This window comes from Argentina silus (assembly GCF_951799395.1).
Source record: "Argentina silus genome assembly, chromosome: 12".
Classification (NCBI taxonomy): Eukaryota; Metazoa; Chordata; class Actinopteri; order Argentiniformes; family Argentinidae; genus Argentina; species Argentina silus.
The window spans coordinates 21249263-21268671 of record NC_139666.1 but is presented as its reverse complement, the minus strand read 5'-3'; the positions used below and the strand labels follow the sequence as shown (position 1 = coordinate 21268671).

At 47.8% G+C, this 19409-nt stretch overlaps 2 protein-coding genes across 2 annotated transcripts in view; one reads left to right on the top strand and one right to left on the bottom strand.

Annotated features, from left to right (window-relative positions):
• Positions 1 to 903: 903 nt before the first annotated feature.
• On the top strand, positions 904 to 19282 carry lats2 (large tumor suppressor kinase 2). Its single transcript, XM_083681848.1, has 8 exons — positions 904 to 1070; positions 4036 to 4786; positions 10873 to 11005; positions 11286 to 12868; positions 13476 to 14058; positions 14403 to 14585; positions 14879 to 14985; positions 15145 to 19282. The coding sequence occupies exons 2-8, from the start codon at positions 4430 to 4432 to the stop codon at positions 15697 to 15699; spliced, it is 3501 nt and encodes a 1166-aa protein (XP_083537974.1). The 5' UTR covers positions 904 to 1070; positions 4036 to 4429; the 3' UTR covers positions 15700 to 19282.
• zmym2 (zinc finger, MYM-type 2) overlaps positions 15107 to 19409 on the bottom strand; it is a 113889-nt gene continuing 109586 nt past the window's right edge. Inside the window, exon 25 of the transcript XR_014554538.1 lies at positions 15107 to 15123. The gene's annotated coding sequence lies outside the window, so the exon portion shown is untranslated. The remainder of the gene's footprint in view (positions 15124 to 19409) is intronic.

Below are 19409 nucleotides of genomic sequence, written 5' to 3'. Positions count from 1 at the left end.
TATCAGTTGTGAATATTGTCCGGTTGAAGTGATTGTATTTACTCTCTATGCTGTTTGAGAAATGCTGGGAACTTTATTATGCATTGTAGTGATCAGAGAGGCATGCCATAGCAGTATACATGTGCCTTCTCCTGCTCTCTACCCCTGCCCTTTGCCTGGAGCATATAGAGGCTATGTCTATTGCGCTTATTTGTTATTATGTGTCTTTTCAAAAGATTAATTTTCTTACACACTTCTCTTCATTGGATCAGGCCTGTTCACCAGTGCAATGTTTGTGTGTATGAAAAGCATTTGACCTCATGATGTCATGATGTAAACTAATATACATATCCCTTTGGTGATGTCAGAGGTTGGTTGTGAAAATAAAGTTTGTTGAAATGCAAAGCTCAGGTATTGGCTCATCAATGCAAACATCGTGGAGAAACGAGGCAGTGGATTGGTCCACGTTTTGGTACGGAGTGTTGTAAGGGTAGAGGGATAGACTGTACAGTATATGACTTGGTATGATGCTGCATACTTTGTGTGTGTGTGAGCGAGAGTGAGAGTGTAAGTGTGTTACATACATTAATTTCGTTTTCCAGCTTCTTGATTTAAGAAAATTGAATTGTTTGAAGTATTGGAAACTTTTTGTGAAAGAGACAATCTTTGATTCATAGTGTAATTACTACAAAGAAGAATTTCACTTCATTAGCCTTTAACCTTTTTACCCGGTTTCAAGAGTCAAAGTGGTTTTGCATGGAGTATCAATAATGTTGTATTATTGAGTAGATCGAAATGCATGTAGGAAGCCCCGCCTGCAGTATGTGCGGTGCTGACGTGCATTGGTCCCTCACGTGACCTCTGGAATGTTAACAATGCAGTAAGTGTCCAACTTTGTACTGCATTCTAATTCTGAGCCTGGAGTTGCGAGAAAATGGAGTCTCGTCTCAAGATATTTACTCGGACCCTCCGTTAAAAGACCGTTTGAAACATTCTCGTACGTGTTTTGCAACAGCGAATATAAAGTTTTCGAAGGGAGTATTGCGACTGGATTCTTTCTCGGATTAAAGCTCTACCTTCTATATCACATGGTAAGTTGAAAACCTCAACATATTTGGGGATATCCTAACTTTTTTCATGGTCTTCTTTTGACATAAATGCTTTTCTGCCGTGATCTATCGTAAATTATAGAGATCGAAAGCCTAGGATTTTTTCCAACGCGACGAGCTTCAGGGCAGAAGGAAGACCGCTGGGACTGAAATTCTCCCTACATTGGAATGTCGGGGCCGCCTCAGCGGAGTTGCGTTCCTCTCGCTCTGAGCGGCCGAAAGATCTCAAACTTCCAGCCTGAAGTTGAGAAGGCCTCACACACTCCTTTTCGCTCATGTAGTGTCAGTTTATATTGCAAACTCGCCAAAAATACATTTAGCCTGATCAGACGTGATTTAAAAAATAATGTCACTTGCATAATGGTAACACGCTGATTGTGTTTTGGACATAAATTGTTTTTTTTTGTTTTTTTACTGAAGTACAGTACAGTACAGGATGAGGGGTCAAAAGCATGGCAAAATAATATTTGAATTATAATGATATGGAGAAACTACGTTGTGTCAATACATTTGTTCTCAGATGATACACATGTGAATTATTAAATTCCATTATGCTTGTTCTGTTTGCTGTTGCATGGTATTTGCCTTTGCAGTTCATCTTAGAATATTGATTGATCATAGGGTTATAGTCATTATAATAGCTGGTGACTGTGTGTGTGTGTGTGTGTGTGTGTGTGTGTGTGTGTAAGAGAGAGAGAGAGAGAGACTCTTGATTCCTTTGCTGGTCATTATGTTTGCGAATTTTACTCCAAATGAAGTCATTGGCAGTAGGTAGCTTACAGACCTTAGGCCATTTGATTGACACAATGTCTGACAGTCCTTGTCCAGATATTTCCTTTAGACTAGTTTGGCTGGGCTGCAACCATGTGTTTCACTCAGGTTCAGGTAGTCTCTCTCTCTCTCTCTCTCTCTCTCTCTCTCTCTCTCTCAGCCCTTTAAACCATGATTAAATACACTTTAAATGACATCGAGCAACAGTATGTTGTTATGAGTTACAGTAGCACTGGAAACAGTCATACTCGGGTCAGATGACCACCTCTTCACAACATCAATCAATATTATTATTCTATTTTTATTCGTACCTCCTGATATTTGCACTGTTTAGGAAACTTGCAAAGTAAGCATTTCATTATACAATTTACAATTTAAAAACTGTATCCTGTGACCAATAAACTTTGACTTGACTATCTGGAGGACTTGTTGTGACACAATCACATGCTCTGATCGATCAAGGCCAATGGATTGATAAAGACTTGATAAGAACTATACTGGGATGTTAGCTTACTCTAGTACTGTCTGTGAGACTGATTTCAATCCAATAGAGTGAACGGAATCGGTTAAAATAATGTAACCTTATCTTTAGTTTCTACTTGCAATAATAACATACTTTCAACGTAGTAACATTCAATAATTAACCATTAATTATACTACAGGTCAAGGGTCAGGGGTCCTGTGTAGTTTCTGGACAGGGCCATAGATGTTGTGTGGCTGAACAGTAGTAGGCCGATGTCCAGTCAGTGTGTTTGGTTTTTGGTATGCAGGATGGATACCTTGTCTCTTGTCTCTACCCAGCCTGAAGATAGATCTAGTCTGTACCCTTCATCTATATAGATCTTCAGGGTAAATCTATTTTGTTGTTGGTTTATTTTGGTCTTGCCTCTGCCCCTCAATGCAATGGTATGAGTTTACTTGTCGTTACTTGTGGAATGGAATGCTCCCCTGGTCGGACGCAGCGCTCAAAGCATCACAAGAATGGGGAGCCGAGGAGAACGATCCCGGAGAGATTGGGCAACTCTTGTTGTGGAGCTTGGCACCACCGTCCCAAAAATGTGTTTGTCTCAAAAACTTCTGTACAAACAGTGAGTGCACTTGTGTCAAGGATAAATGCCTCAAATGTCTAAACCGCAAAACGGGACATTTCTCACCCAGAGACAGGGACACACCAATGTTCTGTGAGAGAGAGGATGGTATTGATGTTGGTTTCCTGATTTAGACCGACCCAGGGGAAGCTGCTGTTGTGTTGATACCAGTTTTAGGCTGCTACCAAGGCCCTCGAGCCTCCCAAACAGCTTTAGCACCAAGGCCCCAAGACCTACACTCTAAAAAAGGGTTCTTTATTTGTCCCTGTAGGGGAACCCTTTGAAGAACCCTTTTGGGTTCCATTTAGAACCCTCTGTGGAACCCAAAAGGTTTCATTCTCATATCTCATTCCATCAATTGGTTGGTCAATTACAAACCAAAGTGTTAAATCAATAACCATTCTCTGGGTATTATGTTATTACAGAAATACAAACTGGATGTACCAGCTTGATAAGTCATAATTAACAACAGTACAAACCCTTGAAATGTCATACCATATCATTACAGGGGAGGTTGGTGGAGGTAGAAATCAGGCTCATTGTAATTGTAAACGGTCCGTTATAACTAATACTGATATGCCGATCTGATCACCATGATATGCTGTGTTAAACACTGTCTCAAGTTGATTATTTAGTGTCTTTAACCGCATTAGGCTATGCTACATGGTCACACAGTGATAATACATGGTTGGTGTGTGACTGTACTTGTTCCACGTGAGTCTGACAGTGAGACATGTGGCCCTCTGTCCCATCACACACTCTGCCTGGGGAGAGTAGCACCGGGCTGCTGGAATGCACACAATGTTCCTCTGGATAAAACTGTAAAGGGGTGTTAATGTCTGAATCACACTTGGGCGTTTCTCACAGAGTGGTTGGTGTGTGTGTGTGTGTGTGTGTGTGTGTGTGTGTGTGTGTGTGTGTGTGTGTGTGTGTGACATGTGTAGGGACTAAGTAATGTGACCTTAAAAGACCAGTCATGGCCTTGACCACACATTGACCACACCCATACCTTGACCGATCCCTTCTCCCTTCTCCCTGACCTAGACCTCTCTGATTGTGTCTCTCTCTCTCTCTCTCTCAACCTTCAGGCGCAGTTGGGAGCCAGAATGCTTTGGGGCAAGGGGACCTTCGCCACCCCTCATGTAACCTGGAACAAGGGGGAGGGCGACCCCTAAACCACACCATGGGATGCCAGTAGGATCCTTATCTATAGGAGACAGCCACACAGAGACAAACAACAACAACTAGATCAAACACAGATCTCTCCTCAGATCGGTCCTCCTGCAGGAGAAGCCATATCTATATAGGTCACACAGCGCTAGAGGGTGTGGGTGAGAGACTGTCAGTTTTGTGTGTGTGTGTGTGTGTGTGTGTGTGTGTGTGTGTGTGTGTTGAGTGAGTTTGTGTGACTTGTCTTGGCGTGTGTGTGTGAGAGCACCGTAGAGTAGACCCAGCCAGGGGAGCGTCGTCGTCGTCGTCGTCATGAGGCCCAAGACGTTCCCCGCTGCCCCCTACGTGGGCAACACTCGCCAGCGGCTCCAGGAGATCAAGGAGGGACTGAAGCAGCCCGCCAAGCTGGTGAGCCAGGCTCTTCACGGGGGCAGCACCCGAGGTGAGGGGGGCCGAGGAGCCGACAGCAAGGGGAAAGACCCCGCAGCACGCCAGCAGCAACTACGGCCCCCGCAGAAGTTCAACAACTACCAGAACGCTCTGAGGGAGATACGCAAGTCCCTCATGCCCTTTGCCAACGAGTCCGGCCCCTCCTCAGGCTCCGCTCACCCCGCAGGAGACGTCAATAGGCAGATGCTGCAGGAGCTGGTCAACGCTGGATGTGACCAGGTGAGCTTCGTGTGTGTGTGGGCTTGTGGGCTTGTGTGCGTGAGTGAGTGAGTGAGTGAGTGAGTGAGTGTGTGTGTGTGTGTGTGTGTGTGTGTGTGTGTGTGTGTGTGTGTGTGTGTGTGGAGCTGTGGGAACAGATGGGTGAAATAAGACACACTTTGGGATGTATGTGTGTGTGCACACTTGTGTGCGTGCTCATTGGCAGACATAGGTGAAACTACTCTGGGTAGTATGTCTCGTGTGTGTGTGTGTGTGTGTGTGTGTGTGTGTGTGTGTGTGTGTGTGTGTGTTAGTGGATGTCTGGGGTCTGGCTTGTATCTGTGTCTCAGATCTGAACGCTCTCCCCATCAGCATACCTAGTGTAAGTGCCTAACATAACTCATCATCTGGAATGTTTTAATGAAGGTAGAGAGCGCCATATGTTTTCATAGTGCAACACAATACAGCCTCTCTCTGCCAAGTGTTCTGTTACAGTACAATGGTTACATAATGTAGAATGGAGGGCAGAAATGTTGAAATACTAGTCAGATTTCACAACCCATTTGGTGTTAGTTCTTTCATCCTCTTTGAGAGAGAGAGAGAGAGAGAGAGAGAGAGAGAGAGAGAGAGAGAGCTGTCAAACATCTCCACCCCAGAGGGAAGAGGAGGAGAGGGAATGTTTCCGCAGGAAGTTGGCTCACACGCTCACCTTTCGCCCAAAGAACGAAGGAGGTTGATACAACACAGCCTGTTCATCAAGTATCTCATGATACACTAGCTTATGTCTGTATTTGTGAGTTGTAAACAAGACATTGGAATGAGGATTTGGTTGAATTCTTTGATGTCTAAAATAATATCCTTTTTTTCCACTCTTTTCACTAACCCTATCCCTAAATGTCATTTTTTTGGACTGTTAGTTATGAGCTGACCTAAGATCAGGCATTTTATCTGGACTGACTGCTCTCACTTTTTTTAAACCCCCAGAACTGACCTCAGACCAGATGGCTAGTATGGCTGTGTGTATACTGTGTGTTTAAACCTCTTGGACTGACCTGTATTCAGATCATTCACTCCTACTAGAATCAGTCTTCTGTGTGGTTCAAGTCTTCGGGGCTGACCTGAGATCAGATTATTCACTCCTACCAGACTCAGTCCTCTGTGGTTCAAGTCTTCAGGGCTGACCTGAGATCAGATTATTCACTCCTACCAGACTCTGTGGTAGAAGTCTTTATGGCTGATCTGGGAATAGGCCCTGTGATTGTGACCGCTCCAGGCATGTGAAGAATGCCTAATTCAAGCCCATGCACAACACTACCGAGAAATCCTCCTCACTACTGGAATTATGAATTACTTCAGGCGGAGGGGGGAGGGGGAGGAGAGAGGGAAAGAGATAGATAGGGAAGGAGGGAGAGAGAGAGACAGACAGACAGACACATTGATTTAGGTTATCAGAAAGCTATTGCATGCTTGCAGATGGCCTTTGGTCTTGATGTTGTCCTGGACCTAGTACTCAGTCAGAGCTGTTGTTCAGCAGATGGTGGGCTGACTTCAGGGGAGGCTGGTGCAGACAGAAATCGGAGGACGGGCTCATTGTAGTGCATGGAATGGAATGAGGAATGGTATCAAACACACTATACCATTCCTCATAACGTTCCATGCACTACAATGAGCCCGTCCTCTGATTTCTACCTCCACCAGCCGCCACTGGTTGACTTGGGACCCACTGGTGGGTGTGGTCACGTAGATCCCTGACTGGGCCAGACTAGAGAGAGCTCCGCCCGCCTGTCAATACAAACAGGAAATGACCATTCAATGGCAGCTGGGTGGAACAGTTCCTTTGTTTCGCCACAGAGAATGTTGCCTCTCCTCACCCTGTCCTCTCCTCACCCTGTCTCTTTGTCTGTCTGTCTGTCTGTCTGTCTCTCCCTCTCTCTCCGTTTCTCTCTCTCTCCCCCCCCCCTTTCGCTCTGTCTCTCTGCGGCATGTCTGTTTGATTCTACCTGTATTGCCTTCTCCCATCGCATCTGTACGGCTGTCTCTTCCCCACCTGCAGTTTGACTAAACATCAAGTTTCAGGGCTGCGTTCTATAGATACAAACGGGAGATACAAAAATGATCAAGGAGAAAACAGAAATTACTGCTAAAATAAGTGCTCTTCTTCTTGGACAAGTTTATGTGGTAGACCACTCCTCTATTTCAACACTGATGGATTGTGGGTAATTAACAGCAGTGACCTGTCGACTTAGTGTGTGTGTGTGTGTGTGTGTGTGTGTGTGTGTGTGTGTGTGTGTGTGTGTGTGTGAGTGAGAGAGCGTGCCCAAGAGCGTGCCCTAGGGCTGCCTCCACAGTCCACACGTTAAACCCTGTCACCCCCCCCAGGCCGAGGAATGCTTTCAGTAAAGATGTTAACAACACATTATGACGATTGAACATCTCAACCAGTCCTTCAGTCGTTACATAATGGCTGGGGAACGGACAGACACACATGGTATTTTTAGGCCACTTCTGACCGCAGGGGCCACGGAACAGGACTCTTGAGTGTAGGCCTTTTTTTCCAACACATTCCGGAGCCGTAATGGCCGCCGTAGTGGGGCTGGGGCTGGGGCATAGGGTATAGGCCTGGCGTATAGGGCTGGGCCTGGGGTATAGGGCTGGGATATAGGGCTGGGGCTAAGGTATAGGGTTGGTATATAGGGCTGGGGTATAGAGCTGGGGCTGGGGTATAGGGCTGGTGCTGAGGCTGGGGTATAGGGCTGAGGCTGGGGTATAGGGCTGGGGCTGGGGTATAGGTCTGAGGCTGGGCTATAGGGCTGGGGCTGAGGTTGGTGCTGGGCCTGGGGTATACGGCTGGTCCTGGGGTATGGGGCTGGGGCTAGGGTATAGGGCTGGGGTATAGGGCTGGGGCTAGACCGTTACAGAGGCCTGGTGTGGTTGACTCAGGGTGTATGTGTGTGTATATGTGTGTACGCGTGTGCACATTTGCATGTGAGTGTGTGTGTGTGTGTGTGTGTGCGCGTGTGTGTGTACAGTATGCATCTGTGTATAATGTGGGTGTATATATGTGTTATACATAAGGTTTTACTGTGTGTGTGCTTCTGCATGTGTGTACGTGTTGTCCATGATGAGAGCTAGGAAGAGGAGGAGATGTGGGGGGGTGGGAGGAGGAGATGGGGAGGGGGGGAGAGGAGGAGATGGGAGGGGGGAGATATGAGAGGAGGAGAGAGGAGCAGATGGGGGAGGAAGAGGGGAGGAGAGGAGGAGGACGATCTGTAGCGGTCCCTTTCTGCAGGTCCATCTAGCTCACTATGTCCTCCTCCATATGGATCTCATTTACAGGGTCCCATGGTGGAATGTGTTGCAGAATTGGGTCAAAGTGAAAACTAATATAAAAAAACTGCCTTTCTTTCTTTTTCTTTCTTTCTCTTTCTTTCCTTCTCTCTCTCTCTCTCTCCTATCAGACTGTCTATCTATCTATCTATCTATCTATCTATCTATCTATCTATCTATCTATCTATCTTTCTCCCTCACACACTCTCTTTCTCTCTCCTCTCTCTCTCTCTCTCTCTCTCTCTCTCTATCCCTCTCTCTCTTTGAGCTTAGAACAGTGGCTCAGGAGTGTGTTTTTTTGCTGCGTGTGTAATGATGTTTACTCTGAGCCTCCTGAAAGGAGTGTGTGTGTGCACGTGTGTGTGTGTGTCTGAGAGAGAGAGTGATTATGTGTTTTGGATAACTCCTTGGCTTGTGGCAGTAACCATTATGACAAGGGTGCAAATGTGGTGGTGGATATTTTAGGGAGAGGGAGAGGGAGAGGGAGAGGGAGAGGGGAAAAAAAGGACAGACACCGAAAACTACAGATTTCCAAATATCTAGAATTCTTGCTTCCTGGCTTGTGGAATGTTGGGAACATCTGTCGCCATGACAGCCGGGGTCAGGGTTGGAACGCGCCATCAGGCCCGTCCACAGCCGACTCCACCCATCGTCTCTCTGCACGGCCTGGCGAAAAGAAGAAGAGGGAAATAAAGAGAGAGAGAAAGAGACACAGAGATAGAGAGAGGGACAGAGATAGAGAGAGGGAGAGAGAGAGAAATAGACACAGAGATAGTGAGAGAGAGAGAGAGCTGTATCAGTGCCAGGGAGACTGGGCAGGCAGCACACTTCTCTAGCTACAGTGGAATTGAATACACAAACCCAGGCCCCTCACCAAGAGTGACCATAAACAGACATTGGGTGTTTATACTCTGTTTCCTGTGTGTGTGTGTGTGTGTGTGTGTGTGTGTGTGTGTGTGTGTGTGTGTGTGTGTGTGTGTGTGTGTGTGTGTGTGTGTGTGTGTGTGTGTGTGTGTGTGCACGTATGTGCATGTGTTGTGATGGGTGTGGGTGTGCGCGCATGCGTGTGTGCTTGTGTGTGTGTGCTTGTGTGTGTGTGTGTGTGTGGTGTGTGTGTGTGTGTGTGTGTGTGTGTGTGTGTGTTATGAGTGGGTGGGTGAGTGAGAGCGAAAGAGAGAGAGAGTGTGACTGTAAACTCAGTATATTTTGGTCTGGTTGTATGGGCAGGCCTGCTCTCAGTTGGACACACACACACACACACACACACACACACACACACACACACACACACACACAATGTGTAGAATGTCTGTGGCTCCAGCGTTTCCTGGCTCGGAGAGCTGAGTGTGCCCACGGTTGCTATGCAGCCCTGTTTTTAAACCCATGTGTGTAGTTTCCCTCCTGCAAATGAAAGCACCCACTCTGTCTCAGAAACCGTGGGCAGACGGGGCACGTAATGGCGACATGACGACACTCGACACAGACTGTTAAATCCTCCTTTTACAAAACTGCTCGAGATATTCCCTTCCAAAATGTTTTGATACGACACAGAATCATCACCTGATGAAACCTGAGAGAGGCCAGTCCACCACACACCCTAAATGAATGTTGGTATTTGGGCGTAGTTGCACCATCTGACCACCAGAGGCTACCACCGCTAGGCTGAATGCCTCCACTGTCCTGTGCTGCAGGCCACCGACAGACTGACTGACTGAGGTTTGGGTTTAAATGTCTGCAGAGTGAGGTCATATGCCATTCAGAGGGATTTCCTCATATAGGTGTGGGTCGCCTGGTTAGACAGCCCTCGGCAGACTTGTATGTTTGTGTTATTGAGTCCCTCAGTCACTGTGCTGTTGACAACTGTTTCTGTTTGTTAGAGAAGTATGAGAATAGCAGGATAATATGAATGGTTTTAGTACAGATGACCACTAGATCACTGCTGCAGCGTAGGGATCCTTCTAATTGAGATTTAGATTGTGATTTGTAGTGTTTGTTTTGGGTCATCATCAGTGCTAGGGAGATGTATGTTGTCAGTTCCTTAGGAGGGCTTCTATTGAGATCCGCCATCAGTGGAGGGAGAAATTGAACGACGAGCTCATTGTAATGCATGGAACGGAATAAGGAATGTGTTTGATACCACGTGTGTTTGATACCATTTCTCATTCTGTTCCATGCGTTACAATGAGCCCGTCCTCTGATTTCCTCCTCCACCAGCCTCCACTGATTGACATGCTCGCTATGCTCGGCTGGTCCTAGTTTAGTCCACAGCCACTTGTACTATATATCTCTGTCTAGTCTTGTTGGTTGTGGTTCACACATCTATATAATCTCATCTATATAATCTATATATCTATCTATATAAGAGGAAATATATATGATGCTAACCTATAGCCACTGCCCTGTGCGATTCTAAACTAGCCACCGCCCTGTGCGATGCTAACCTATAGCCACTGCCCTGTGCTATAAGAATAGGCTAGTATTGTAATGTGTGATGTATGTCAAAGGTCACATGGTATGTTGTGTGTGTGTTCCGTGTGTGTGGGGTTGTTGTGACTAGGACAGGAAGTGGCTGGTACATGGCCTGGGCTGGAGAGAGGATGCAGGTGCATGGACGCCTACTGGGCCACCGCTGTCCGCTTCTCGTCAACACCGTGTGTGTGTGTGTGTGTGTGTGTGTGTGTGTGTGTGTGAGGACAAATAGAATAGAATAGAACAAATGGAATTCAGAACCTCCATATACTTAACCAGAAAACATTCATGCCTGTGTTGGTCCTAAACAGGAAATGGCAGTGCGTGCTCTGAAGCAGACAGGAAGCAGAAACATTGAGGCGGCACTGGAGTACATCAGCAAGATGGGATACCTGGACCCTCGCAACGAGCTCATCGTCCGTGTCATCAAACAGACTTCGCCAGGTAAACACACCCCAGTGGAGGCTGGTGGAGGTAGAAATACCATTCCTCATTCCATTCCATGCCCGTCCTCCGATTTCTAACTCCATCATTCTCCTCTGAAACACACACACTCATATTACAGTATTCCTAAATATATGTGCAAATACTTCATGTTGATATGTTGATATTACAATACAAAGCTGCTACACTTTATATTATCGATCCCATATTTAATTGAAATCCGTAGGTATTTCCAAAAATCAAGAGCATTGCAACTTATTGTTCTATTTTTTGTTGACAGGAAAGGGCGGGATGCCCAACTCCATGGACCACCGGCCATCGTTAGATGGGACAAGCGAGGGTGCCATGCCTCCGTACCACCAGATGGGGGCGCCGATGTATGATGGCACTGGCTACGGCCCGGAGGGGGAGATGCCCAGGCCATATATGGGCGCTCCCCCCGTCATGAACTACATGATCCCCCCCTCAGGAGCCGCCCAGGGGCCCCCCATGGGACGCCCCCCCAGCATGGGTGCCTACCCCCCCACCATGGCTGCCCAGAGCAACCCGGGGAACTCCATGTACCCCCCTGGGGCCCAGCAGAAGGCCTACCCCGGCAGCATGGAGCAGGCATTGATGGGGTACAGTGTCCCTGGTCAGCCCCTGCAGCTCCAGGCCCAGCCCCCAGGGGGCCCCGTCCCCGGACCCCCCCATTATGACTATGGCCATGCCAGGCCTCACATGATGGAGGCAGGGGGGTACGGCGTCCAGCGGAGCGCCTCCTTCCAGAACAAGATGCCCCCCCTGGCGCCTGACAACTATGTCAACATGCAGGGCAAGGGGGCCATGGGGGGCCAGAGCGGAGGAGGAGGAGGGGGGTACCCCCCTAATCTGTACCTACCCCCCCATTCCCACCCCCGCCAGTCCAGCCCCACTTCCCACCAGGTCCACATGATGTCCCGCTCTCCTGGGGGGGGAGCCACGGCTATGGGGGGGCCTGACTTCTCTGACCTCCCCCAGTGTCTCCTCACCCCCTCCAGAGCCAGCCTTAACCTGGACCTGTATGAGCACCACTGGGCCGGTCCCCAGGGCCCCCCTGAGGGCGCCCCCCCAGCCCGGCAGCCCCAGCCCCAGGGACCCTTCAGAGGGGAGGTCCGCGCGCCCAGCAGGACCAACTCCTTCAACAACCGTACAGGTGGCCCCCCACCCAGCAACGTCCGACCCAGCCTGGCCACCCCTACCGCCGGGAAACAAGACCCCTCCCTCGGCCCCCCCAACACCATCACCGCCGTGACGTCGCCCCCCATCCAGCAGCCGGTGAAGAGTATCCGTGTGATGCGTCCGGAGCCTAAGACGGCGGTGGGGCCGTGTCACCCAGGCTGGCTGGCCGCCCAGGCCCAGGATGCTGCAGAGCCCCACGGATACCTGCCTGAGGAGGCCTACGCCCTAGAGCCCGCCCAAGAGTCCCGCTGTCCACCGCCTCCCTACCCCAAAACCCTGCTCGTCTCTGGGCCTGGCACCGGGGCCGAGCCTGGGTCGCTTGAGGTGCCTGGAGCCATGTGTAGTGTTGGAGCTCCTGACCTCAGCGGCCCAGCTAGGAGCAAGCACGGGAGTGGAGGGAGCGGGAAAGGGGGAGAGGAGGGCGGTCAGGTGAAAGAGAAGAGCAAGAAAGGAGAGAAGGCGGTGAAAGATAAGAAGCAGATCCAGACATCGCCGGTGCCAGTGAGGAAGAACGGACGTGACGAGGAGAAGAGAGAGTCGCGCATTAAGAGCTACTCGCCCTTCGCCTTCAAGTTCTACATGGAGCAGCACGTAGAGAACGTGATGAAGACCCACCAGCAGAAACTCAACCGCCGGCTGCAGCTGGAACAGGAGATGTCCAAGGTGAGAGAATGATGAACCCCTAGCCTAGCCAGTCCTAGCCTAGCCTAGCCACTCCTGGCCTAGCCAGTTCTAGCCAATGTGGTCATTGTTCCAACTTGACATATGATAAATAGACTAAGTGGATTTCTCTGGCAGGAGAGGTTATGAGTTATATGTCAGGGGTTATGGGGGGTCAGAAGGAGATGTATGAGGGACCTTGAGGTCATGTATGTGAGGAATTCTCCCTGAGGTGGTGTGTTGTAGATAACAGCAACATTCTACAATTCTAGAATGGTAGTCAGTGAGTTCATGGCTGTATTGGCTTGGACTTCTAAAACATGAACCCAGATAAACTTAATTTAGGGTTCAGCCCTTTTGACCTGGAGGAGATTGAAAATCATTATCATGAGACAAAACTGTCAGGGACCAATTCAGACAAAGGCCAAACATTTAACGGTAGATAAAAATGAATATTGTGCTTTTCCAGGTTTCCCCCCCCCAAAAAAGAAGTGTTTTCAGTCAATTGTTGTTTCCCTTATATTCACAGTTTAATTCTAGTCATAATAGATTGTATTATTGTTTTAATTCTATCTTCCTCATTCTCTCCCCTAACCCCGCCCCCTCCCAGGCCGGCCTATCAGAGGCCGAACAGGAGCAGATGAGGAAGATGCTGAACCAGAAGGAGTCCAACTACAACCGTCTCCGCCGGGCCAAGATGGACAAGGCCATGTTCGTCAAGATCAAAACCCTGGGCATCGGCGCCTTCGGAGAGGTCTGCCTCACCCGCAAGGTGGACACAGGCGCTCTCTACGCCATGAAGACCCTCCGCAAGAAAGACGTGCTGAACCGGAACCAAGTGGCCCACGTGAAGGCGGAGCGGGACATCCTGGCGGAGGCGGACAACGAGTGGGTGGTCCGTCTGTACTACTCGTTCCAGGATCGGGACAGCCTCTACTTCGTCATGGACTACATCCCTGGGGGAGACATGATGAGTCTGCTGATCCGCATGGGTGTGTTCCCCGAGCCACTCGCCCGGTTCTATGTGGCGGAGCTCACCCTGGCCATCGAGAGCGTCCACAAAATGGGGTTCATCCACCGCGACATCAAGCCGGACAACATCCTCATCGACTTGGACGGACACATCAAGCTGACGGACTTTGGCCTGTGTACCGGCTTCCGCTGGACACACAACTCCAAGTACTACCAGAAAGGTGAGGGAGGAGGGGGGAGGCTGGGATTGATCATGTGAGGCCCAAAACACTTGTGGATGGGAGACAGAAATGGGAAATGAAATGAGAATGCATGTGGATGTGAATTTGGGCAAGGCATCTAGTTCTGGCGTGTGTAGTTGATTAATTAATCATTTTACCCACTTATCTTCTGTATAAGCCATTGTATTTACACTTATCTGTATATATGGTCATTTTATTTGTTGTACTGCACAGTATATACACTATATAAACTCATGTACATTCTGCTATCCACACAGTTTTAGTTCCTGTGTGATGACCTGTGATGTAACTTCCTCTTCCTCTCTCCTCTTCTTCTTCCTCAGGGAGCCATGTCAGACAGGACAGCATGGAGCCCAGTGACTTCTGGGACGACGTGTCCAACTGTCGCTGTGGCGACCGGCTGATGACCCTGGAGCAGCGTTCGACCCGACAACACCAGCGCTGCCTGGCCCACTCCCTGGTGGGCACGCCCAACTACATCGCCCCTGAGGTGCTGCTGCGCAAAGGTGGGTGGCAGAAAGGGTGGAGGGAGAGGGAGAGGGAGAGGGTGGTGTGGAGGGAGAGAGTGTGATGAGGTGGAAGGAGAGGGAGAGTGGAGGGTGGGGTGATTGAATCAGTTGTGTATGATATAGAGCCATATAGTGTCCCACCTTAGGTGCTGTGTGTATGTGTGTGTGTGTGTGTGTGTGTGTGTGTGTGTGTGTGTGTGTGTGTGTGTGTGTGTATGTATGTATGTATGTGTGTCAGAGGTCCCAGGTGTGTACAGTAGGTGACCTGTGCTGGTCTTGTCTCTCTGCAGGCTACACCCAGCTGTGTGACTGGTGGAGTGTGGGTGTGATCCTGTTTGAGATGCTGGTGGGACAGCCCCCCTTCCTGGCCTCCACGCCCACTGAGACCCAGATCAAGGTAATCAATAACAGCATTCTCTACACAATAATATGTATTTATTTACTCATATGTAAGATTTTATTTACATACTTCACCTATATCCTCACCTTCTCCTCCACCCTCTCCTCCTCCCCCTCCTCCCCCCCTCCACTGCCTCTCCTCCTCCCCCCTCCACAGGTGATCAACTGGGAGAGCACACTGCAGGTGCCCCCCCAGGTGAAGCTCAGCCCCGAGGCCGTCGACATCATCGGCCGCCTCTGCTGCTCCGCTGAGGAGCGCCTGGGGGGCAACGGGGCCGGCGACATCAAGACCCACCCCTTCTTCGACCAGATGGACTTCTCCAGCAACATGCGCACCCAGCCTGCCCCCTACCGGCCCAAGATCGCCCACCCGATGGACACGTCTAACTTCGACCCTGTGGAGGAGGAGGGGGGGCCGGGGGCGTGGAGCGACAGCGGGGACAGCACCCGGGCCTGGGAGACCCTCTGCACGCCGCACGGGAAACACCCGGAACACGCCTTCTACGAGTTTACTTTCCGCAGGTTCTTTGATGATAATGGTTGTCCGTTCCGCTACCCTAAACCCCCCGAAAGCAGTCATGGCCCCCCAAGCAGCAGCGGGGCCAGCAGCATGGGCCCGGAGGAGGAAGAGGAGGAGGAGGACGATGATGAAGAGGAAGAGGAAGAGGAGGAGGAAGAGCAGGGGGAGGGCTGTGAGCCTGTGTATGTGTAGGAGGCGGAGCCTAGACTGTTTGGCTTCATAAATGATGAGCATCTCTCTTCTCCGATCAAATCAACACTCCTCACCTGGATCCCTACCACCCTCTCTGCCATCTATCTACCACAGCTCTTCCAGAAGTATCTACCAGAAGTGTGTGTGTGTGTGTGTGTGTGTGTGTGTGCGTGTGTGTGTGTGTGTGTTTGTGCGCTTGTGCGCATGTGTGCGCTCGTGTTTGAGAGTGTGTGTGTGAGATTGAGAACAAGATGGCCTGACATCTGTTTAACAATTCAGACACTCCTATGTGGAATCTGCAGTGTGTGAGCAGAAAGATTACAATAAGCAACCCTGATCTGGGACCAAGAGACTACATGCTGTACTGAATGTGTATCGGCACGGTGTTGGATAAAGACTACAAATATGGAGTAAAGGTTACCTGAGAACACATCAAAATGAGCATATAGGTCTATGAAAATGTAGTCCTCTGGTGTCAAGTCTAGAACAGTGTTTAGATGAGAGTTTGAAGCTGGGACCGTGACCATGTGTAGTCCTAGTGGTCTTGGTGTTCTATGTGTCCCATTCCTTCCACCCTGGGTCTTACAGAGAGAACTACAACACATCCACATTGACCTTCTTCACAGGAAGTCAGCACAGGAAGTCAACAGAAACACTTCCCATGGGCTGCTTGACTGTACCTTCACGTTCTGAGACAGTTGGAGACACTCAAACTGGAACCAACCAGTGCACGGACCTTGGAACATGGGGATGAGCTTTCGAGGTGGACTGAATTAACTGGTGGTGTGAATGGGGAGAACGATTAAAATGCAACACTTCTCTCACAGCTGAGCCGGAATAAGCTACCAAACATACACACACACACACACACACACACACACACACACACACATGTGCTCACATGTTCACACTTTTAATAGGTTCAGCTACACAATCTAGGAGAGAGCAAATGGGGTTGTTCTCTTACTGCAGCTAACCCTCCTGAGTGTTATTGTTGGGGTTCTCTGACCTCCATGTTGTTTTGTACTTTTCCAAAGGTAGAATGTCTGACCAGCCAACAAGCCCCTCACAGTCAGCCTCATGTTTCCCCTCCTCTGGGTTGTTTCTGTCCTGAGAGGAGATGATGGAGGACGCCATCTTGTGGCCAGAAAGAGCTACTGTGGGTGTGTCCCTGTACAATCATCAGGGTTCTGTTCTAGAATCCTCCCGTGTTCATTTCTCAATTCTTCAAAGGGTCAACGGAAGGTTGAGAACGAGATGCATGGCTGTGGAGGAAAATACTAGAAATATAACCTCCCCTAGTCCTGTTCTCAGAGGCATGGATGATGATGATGATGATGATGATGTTTTAAATCAGATTCTCCTTGGAGGAGGAGTCAATCTTCATCATATTGGTCTTTATTATTGTTATGTCTTGGTTCCTGGTCAGCCCATTCAGCTCAGTGTTGAAGAGGTGGACTGCCAGTGTGTAACGAGTGCTTCGTCAGAGATATGTGTTTGCTTAACAGTCTCATCTAATGTTCCATATCCGTTGAAAATGCTTCTGCCATACTGTAAACCTACTCTAAGGTTTACACATACAGTGATGTTTTATTGTGCCACCCCAGTGCTTGGCTCACAGTTTAGCCACCCGAACATTTCAAAGCTCTACCTACCAATTTACCTCCTATCCCCACCCCACCCCCCCAGACACACACACACACACACACACACATACACACACACACACACACACACACACACACACACACACACACACACACACACACACACACGTTCAGTATTATAGATGAGCTGGGAGGATCTTTCTCACCTCTGAACCTGAGTTTCTATGTCTCCTCTGTCCTTATGGAGACAGACAAGAACAGTCAGAGGTGACAACTGACCGACAACAAATTATGACAAAAACATATGTGATAGTATGACTATGTGCAATACAGAAAATACAATATATAGTTTTCTAAACACTTACAAATATCCTTTTCACCTTTTTAATACTGATACATGCTATGTACAAATATATATTGTATTGGTTTATATGTTTTCCGTATAGTTACATACATGACCCCATGCTGCTTATTATTGTGATTAATATTATTTACATTATTATTACATTTTTTCATTTATACGTTTTATTTTCTTTCTTTTGTGTTAAACAAGAGTGTGGGTTTGATTGCCATTGTGATAGGTTTGGAAAGTGACGAACTGTGTGCCTTCTAGTTGAATGTTGGTCTGTATTATCGCCACGTGATGATCAGTGTTTGTTCCGAATATTGACGGCAGCCTCCCTTCTCTCTGCAACCAGGCCGGTCCTGAGTGTGTGAAAGGAGGGAGAGATGGAAAGAAATAGAGAGAGAGAGACAGAAAAAAGGAGAGTGAACAGTTACAGAGGCAGTGACAAGGAATGCAAAGCAGGATTGGTTATGAAATGTTGTAAACAAAAATATGAATAAATAGCTTTCTCTATATAACAAGACCAGGTAAGGCAAATGACAAAGAGTTACAGTGTGTATTGGGACATTTAATTTATCATAATGACCATCATTTGACCATTGATATTATACTTGTGTTACAGAATTGTCATGTTGTCCACGCATTGAGCACTGCTCAAAGCAGAAAATGCTTTATATTCTCCAATATTCTCTACGCTTATTGACAATCAGCCAATAGTGTTGTCCTTTATGTCAAACTGAATAACCGTTTCGGAATGTATATCAAACTATTCCAACAGTGTTCTGTCTGTGACATGTTGAATGGGAAAGGGAGGAGATCCAAGGGGTCTTCCTTACGTCGTACATCCGTTTGAGTGCGTCAAAGACTACATTTGAGACAAAGTGTCAATGGCAGCAATGTTTTAAACAATGACAAAAATAAGTTGTTTAATGTGGCAATACTGTCTTTGCTCACTCACATGACAAAATTAATTATTTGAACTGTTTTTTTATTTTCTTCAATGTGCCTCATGTCTTTCAAGTTGGGCAGCAAATTCACTTTTTAATATTATCAACATCGCCATTTGATCATCGTTGAAGCAAGTTGGAAGTGGCCTCGCCTATCCACATTCACCAGGATGGACTACTCAGTGAAAAATAGCTTTATAAAAGAAACTGTGCTCACCGAGACAGTTTTATAGTGTGTGAGTGCAAGTGCGTACGTGTGTGTGTGAGGTGTGTGACTCCTGGATGACATGGCTTCCCTGTTTTTGAGTTTTTGAAAGCGATGACTGACAATCTTTTTGACTGACTTGATATCTTACTTAGTTTTGATTCGTGATGGGACTTTCTTACTTGTTTACCTGTTTGTATTTCTACTCTCAGGAGTTTCTCTTCTCTCAGATCCTCCTTCATGTGTGATACAATTCTGATACTATTGAATATATTTATACAGATATACATATTTTTTGTATCTTTATTCTTTTTCATTTCTGAGCTAAATGTTCAAACCTCCATGTCTACACAGTATTATAGACGCTATAATTTGGACAACATATATATCTCCTTTTTTACATTTATGTATGAACTGAGAATTTGTAAAAATGCTTTCACTGTCCTCACATGTGTAAAATATATGTATAAATTAAATTAACCAACTTTGACTTGTGTTTTCATTTCAAAACCCTTTAGACTAAATTATCTTTATGAATTATATACACACTCATTAGTACTCATTGCTGTTGAAATTCAGACTTTAAATCCATTTTTAATAGGGCC

Bases quoted from the DNA above. Each gene is read 5' to 3' on its own strand.
- lats2 (XM_083681848.1), top strand. From the start codon at position 4,430: ATGAGGCCCAAGACGTTCCCCGCTGCCCCCTACGTGGGCAACACTCGC. The intron at 14,059-14,402 runs GTGAGGGAGGAG...CTTCTTCCTCAG, and splicing joins CTCCAAGTACTACCAGAAAG to GGAGCCATGTCAGACAGGAC. The intron at 14,586-14,878 runs GTGGGTGGCAGA...GTCTCTCTGCAG, and splicing joins TGAGGTGCTGCTGCGCAAAG to GCTACACCCAGCTGTGTGAC.